Raw genomic sequence first — 6841 nt, 5'->3', positions numbered from 1 at the left:
ATGGACTGTCCCCCAGACCGCCTATGTGTATGAAGCATCATAACAGATATCAAACTATTCTGGAAGTCTGGAAGTATGCACCTCTAACTTGTATTACAAAACACAGTATAATGGCTTTACATGATCAACATTTTAAATGTAAATTGATATAACTAGTACAAGCATTGGGCCATACATGGAGGTTGCAAACATAAGAATTTAAAGTCGGACTTATAAACATCGGACCAGCACAAACTTCAGACCAGTAAAAACGTTTGGAACAGTACAAACATCAAATAAGTACAAACGTAGGACTGAGGAAGTTTTAATATTTGAAATTTAAGATTAAAAGTTTGAACATTCCAGAATTTTTTTCCTTAACAAATTGCATTCTCACCAAGTCTGGCGAAGGAGGAGGAGAATTTAGAATTTAATGTTTCTGTTAATGTTTCATCTTTATCTTCTCCTATTCCAGTTTACTTTTGCCTCTCAGCTCTTCTCTGAACCAGGTCTCTTTGACAATATACCAACTCTGTACTTTCCCTACACATAATTCTCGGAAATGTTTCTGAAATCAGTATAATTATTTTTCACCCAATTAACATCATTCATCTCCAGGGTTTCCAGACATGCATCATTGGAACCCTTCATCAAAAAAACCATATCTCATGCTATCTTCTTGGTCACCTCTTAAATATCCATTCTGAATTCCACCATTTCCACCTCCTTGATTTTGCTGTTCATCTCTCGGCCCTGAGTTCTGTCTTTAACACCATTTCCGCCATTTTTCTGCCTCCTCTTCAATATCAGTCATGAATTTTGCCACTTCTGCCATTACGGCCATTTGTTTGCCTCCTTGATTTTGCTGTTCATCCCTCCACACTGAGTCCTGTTTCTCACTTTCACAATTACGTGCTATCTGCCCTGCTTTTCCAGATTTATAGCAGGAAACTAGTTTTCTATTAGTATTTCCTGACTTCCTATTTGGATTTTTCTTCTTCCAGTCTTTGTAGCACTGGCAGTTTATCTTGTGATGACCGGTTTTCTTGCAGAATAAACAACTATCTTTGGCTTGTAGCCTGTTGACATCACCAGACATCTCTCCTCTTTCATCTTTAGAACCATACACAATTATTCCTGGCATTATATTTAGTTCCATGGGTATTTTTCCTGTTTTCCCTATCTCATTGGATCACATGCTGTTTTTTACTGTCTCAAAACTTTATGCATTCCCTACCCTAGCCATATATTGGGAAGGAGATCTGGTGTCCGTGTTGTACTTTCTTAAGTTGACCAGCTGTTGGTCCAGCACTGTCTTGATCTCGTTTTCATGCTGCAGCTTCTTCAGCATAAAAACCCAGAATTTTTCCTTCAGCTCTGCATCATACATACATTGCATCATACATACACATGAGCATTTCATTCTTGAATTCCACCAGGCTCCTCTTGTTTGGAGCATATGCTTTTTCCCATAACCATATATTGTCAGTATAATATTTACTGGGATCTTCATCTCTTCCCTGTTTCCTGGCCAAATATTCCTGTTTCTGGCCTTTCTCGCCGTTCTCTTCTGAGAATTTCTTTAACAACTTTGTTAAAAAATCTCCTGTTTCATAGTTTTTAAATGCTAACCCTATAGGAAGCAACAGCACAATCTCTTGTAGTAGCTGATTTTGTGATGCTGGAAAACAGCATGCTTTTCACTGCTTCATTTGGGATCGTTTCCCAACTATTGTTCCACCAATGAGTTTCCAAACTCGCGCACCTCACTTTCTCCGGGTTTCCAATATATTTGGCAGCACTCTCGAAAAAATTCAGTATTCTCTCTCTAATACTTTCTTCAGATTCACTTATCTCATTGTATGTGCTCAGGTTTGCTCTTCCAGCTGCAACTATTTTATTTAGATGCTCCAGGTATTGTTGTGTATCATCTATCTTCTTACTCTGCTTCAACATTTACTTTACTATTGCAATCTTTTTCACTGTTTGTAACTTTAGCTCCATTTGCACTATCCTTTGCATCATAATCTGAAACTCCTTATGCGGTTCTGTTTCCTCCATATCCCATTCTGGTACTCAGGTACTCTGTACACTCTGGAATTCTATACACTCTGGTACTCTATACACTCTGGTACTCTGTACACTTTGTTACTCTGTACATTCTAGTATTCTTTACACTCTGGTACTCTGAATGCTATAGTAATCTGTTCATGCTGGTACTCTGTACACTTTGTAATTCAGTACAATTTGGTACTCTATACACTCTGGTGCTCTGTATGCTCTGGTTACAGTCATAACTTATTGCTGCACTGTAACTGTTTCTTTTAACACAGTTTCTCTTATTACCAGTTAAATCAGGTAATCAATGAACGTTTCTTCCTTGGAGTCCTTGGCATTTAACTAGGGTTCATAGGTCTCACCGCTGCTACCACTTTTGTACTAAATACTAATACTTCAGTCTTTATACAACTCTCCTTGTATTCTTAAGTATGTATCAATTCAGATACAACTCGTTCTTAAACTCTTAAGAATGTATTTATTTACACACTATAGAAACCTCTCTACCAAGCAATATTACTCTGTAATAAAACAGTGGTTCATATTCAACTAAACTGTATTTTGGTATAATGTTGTTGCCCACAAATCTTATTATTGTATTCAGGACAAATTCAGAAAAGTTGAATAGTCCCTTGAATTCCTTAAATATACTGAGGGATATAAATAAAGGCAGTACAATCCAGACCATAGCAGAGTAGACACAAGTCTCACTGCACACTACGGCTATGGGTCCTGTGCATCATGACAGGGCACAGGATATTTTATTGTTAAGGATGGAGGGACCAGATCATTGGAAGCTCTGAAGATGATAATGAAAATGAGATTGATCCTGTGGATTTAGCTCCATTGGAGCGTTGCTTAGCTCCAATAGTAACAGTATCCACTGAGGACAAAGACAGTCTCCACCCTGTTAAGGAAGGAGATGAGAGACCAGATCATGCTTCCAGCATTTTTGATCCACCTGGGAACCTTTGGGAGAAAGAGTATCAGTATCCTCAGTCCACAATGGAGGTGATGATTGCCCGTTTGTTTCAACAGGTCTGGGACTTGCTCAAGTGCTTGGAGGACTGCAACAGGAAGCCAATTCCTTGGAATGATGAGGCTAATGTTAAAGTTAAAGGACTCAACAATATCCTCCTGGAAACTGCAAGGAGGGCAACAATTTTTGGCTGCAGGACCCAAACTTTTGTGGAAATAACACCATGAGTTTGATGGACCTGGGGTTTGACTTCGGCGGTTTGGCGTTGGGCTTCTGCGGTTCTGAGCTCTACTACGTGCTGGGGAAGATGATGAGGTTGAAGCTGCGGCTAGGAGATGATCTGTAGGTATAGCTTTCCTGGCCTCCCACAAAATATCAGCATACAATGCCATATCACTAGGGTTTTTGAATTCCAGTCCAATGTTTGTACTAGTACCGAAAAAAAATCAAAAATTATTATTTACTTAGATATTTTGCTTATTTCATATATGTGATGCAATTGGCAAGAAATATATGCTGTAAATCTACAATTTGTTATCATTACCTATCCGCTCCAAGTGTATATCTAGCAATGGAAGGTTCTTGCCAATGCTGACCAAAGAGTAGGGAAAAATCATCATTCCAAGGAAAATCTCCTCTTTACAATAGGATGAGATACACTCTCCTCCAGTACAGCTTAAACAGCGTCGAAGAGACAATCCTTTAAAATAACCCTGTTTAAAATTTATGTTTAAGATTGTCTTGGTGTTGACTGTATCAAAAGTGACGTTTTTTTTGGATGATTATAGATAACCACAGGACCTCCCCCCCCTCTAGACTTTATGCCGACATTTGTAAACCAATAATCATTTCAGTGACAGGTCAAATAATTTTCAAGAACAAATAATTTTCCTTTATAAATGTGTCTAATAGTCCATGTAAAATTATTAAAAGCAACAAAAATTTAAAACTTTTTACCAATTTGACACATAATTCTAATAATATAAACACATTTTGTTTTGTTCATAAACTATTGTTTTTTATAAAAACAAAATTAACAGATCCTTTTTGCCTAAATCCCTAAATCTTTGCATCTTAAGGGTGTAAACTTTGATATTTCAACATTTGTCTTTTGATCTCTCAGCATTTATAGTTTAATATTAAATGTCTGTAGAACACCAGGCTGCATTGTGAAAGAACGATCGTTCTTCAAGAACGACGCCCAGCCCTAGGTCTAATACATCTCAACATCTTCAGAAGTTATCTTATTTCCAAGTTCTGAAAAAAGATCCAATTTTTCGCAAAAAAAAATTATCTCAATAATTTGATAATTTTTTAATATAGTGCGGACTGCGGGCCATGTAGAAGGCTTTAAATTTGACATGGAACAATTTTTATTTTGTGAATGTTAAGTAAAACCGCATTTTTTAATTGCACCAATTAATTAAAGATTGTTTTAGGCGAAAATTTGGATTTTTCTGAAAAAAAACTTGGAATTAAGATAACTTATAATGATGTTGAGATGATATTAGACCAATTCAAAATTCAAATGAAACCTTTGTGTCTAGCTAAAAAAAAAAGATTTTTTTACATTTACCAACAATCTTTAATGTATAAACTAAATCAAATGTCGACAGTTTTGCTAATCAAAACTATATGATCACCACAGGGTAATTGGACTCAAATTTGTGATTTTTCTCCTGCAAATATCTGAACATATAGACAGTAAAAAAAAGGGGTAGAAGAGCCCTTGTTAAATTTTCTGTTTTAAAGTACCCTTTTTGAAAGACTTTAGAAAAGGTCGGATAAATTTTCACATTTTACTCCAAAACCCTGGGGGAAATTCCAAAACCCTGAGAGTAGCCACCCCTCCCTCGTTTAGTCCTTTAATGTCGTCTAGGGTTAACGAATTTATCAATCTTATATATATCTTTATATATTTTGTTAATTCATGCATTCAACATTATTTGTGTAGTTTCATTGTCGTCCCCATATAGTTTCTTGATATCGCTTTTCTTAACTTATAAACGGTATATTTTAGGGCCATGATATTTAACATTTAATTTAATGAGTAATTAACATATAAAAAACAATGATTCAAAAAGTACAAAAAATAAATTTCAAGTTAAGGAAAACTTGAATAAGTTTTAAGATATTTTTCCACATGAGGTATTCAGGTTTTGTGAAGTAAGGAAGATAGTTAGACATATTTGTAAACTTTACATACTGACAATAGACGAAATAAATTTGAGATTTTTGTGAAATGGGATGATATGGGACACCATACCGGAATTCAAAAAACAAAAATTGTTTGTAAACAATACCTAACAGAAGGATGATAAGAGTTGTAACTGGTAGAAGAGCCGATAGAGTCGCAATGCTAGTTTGGTAAGTTATGTTCGGTGAAGCCCTACAAATTTCAGTACCAGGAAGAGCAGAGAGTGGATGTGGAAGATGGAGTAAAGGGGCTGGAAGTGAGAGAAGAAGAGCACAGAGTAGAGGGAGCAACAGGAGAAGGGGTGCCTGCCATGTGCTTTCTCGAACAGGTTTTGCCTATCCACAGCATTTTTATCATTATAATTTCAATTTTTATGTGTTATTTGTTTAAACACCGTCATTACTTTTCCATAATCTTTATGTTGGTAAAAAATTCTATGAAATTATTAAAAATAAAGTTCTTTGAAAACTCAAAAAAAAATCAACATATTTCACATTAAAAACCCTAAACATTTGTATAATTTTTTTATGGCTGAGTTGCCATTGAACTTTTTTTAAAAAGTTTAAAAACACTTAATAATTTTTACAATTTTGTTGAAAAAAGAACTGATTAAATGCCTCAAACTCTAATTTTCTCATCTTTATATCTTTCATCCTAACGTTATTGACAATTCATATTTCAAGGGACAAAAGCTCCAAAACTAGTTTTCAAAAAATGATTTTTGTTTTTAGTGATTTAGTTGTACGTTATGAAAAAGAGTTTTGTTCTGAATTGCGGATTACACTTAAAAATGCGACAATGTTTAAAAATCAGGATATGTTTGAAAATGGAAAACCTGACATTTTAATATAAAAAGAAACCTTTGATATTTTTGATATCAGAAATAGTTTTAAATTGGGAATTGTTATCCTCGTCATGAAAAATAAAATGTTGGTTAAAGTTTTATCATCGACTTTTACTTTGAATTTGGGTCGTGATCCTAACAATCCAATCGTTTAATTTGTGCCCATTTCTACGACGTCAGATCGGAAAAATAGAAGGATTAGAAAATTTGAGTTTAAGTCAGGAAAAAAAATAGTTTAGTGTCACTTATTCCAAATGAACCAAGGTAAGTTAAGTAAAATATATAATACAGTATTTATTACCTTAGTATTAAAACCATACATTCTTAAAGATGAATGACTTTCTCTGAACACAGAAGGATTAGGACCTCTATTAACAATTGAATTACAAATTTTTCTTTTTCAATAAATAGAACATTTTTTTTGTACCCTTTGTCTACACCGAATGTACACTGAATGTATTTCCACCAGCCAAAACCAATATTAAAAAGCAGTTTGACAACCTTTCTTGAAGATTGATTTAATTCTCTATAAAGAAGTTCAGAGCATTTTTACATGCAGTACACGATGTTCAAAGATAATATAATACTCTAGATGTGCTGCCAGATAGAAACCTCCTCCCTAAATTGCTAGTATCCAAAAACTCATATTTATACCTGTATCTACGCGTATTGCATCCTCCATCCTGTCTAATTCAAGTGTTGCTATCTGAGTCTGGTGCACCAATAAAATTAAATTTGTAGGTTACACAAACATACAGCACGTGTATTGCATATACTTATACAT

At 34.7% G+C, this 6841-nt stretch overlaps 1 protein-coding gene across 2 annotated transcripts; it reads right to left on the bottom strand.

Annotated features, from left to right (window-relative positions):
* Positions 1–369: 369 nt before the first annotated feature.
* Positions 370–6465, bottom strand: LOC111717516 (uncharacterized). 2 transcript variants are annotated; one of them, XM_023493012.1, is made up of 4 exons: positions 6359–6465; positions 5320–5548; positions 3561–3716; positions 370–522 (listed from the first exon to the last, which is right to left on the bottom strand). In XM_023493012.1, exons 1-4 carry the CDS (start codon positions 6377–6379, stop codon positions 446–448), a joined length of 483 nt encoding a protein of 160 aa, XP_023348780.1. In that variant the 5' UTR covers positions 6380–6465; the 3' UTR covers positions 370–445. The 2 variants fall into 2 exon arrangements, with proteins under 2 accessions (XP_023348780.1, XP_023348779.1); XM_023493011.1 differs by lacking the exon at positions 370–522 and adding an exon at positions 904–3445.
* Between the last annotated feature and the right edge of the window lie 376 nt (positions 6466–6841).

The sequence above is a fragment of the Eurytemora carolleeae genome, unplaced genomic scaffold (assembly GCF_000591075.1).
Source record: "Eurytemora carolleeae unplaced genomic scaffold, Eaff_2.0 scaffold2705, whole genome shotgun sequence".
Lineage (NCBI taxonomy): Eukaryota > Metazoa > Arthropoda > Copepoda > Calanoida > Temoridae > Eurytemora > Eurytemora carolleeae.
Note: the sequence above shows the minus strand (reverse complement) of the source record. Positions and strands in the feature narration are given on the sequence as shown.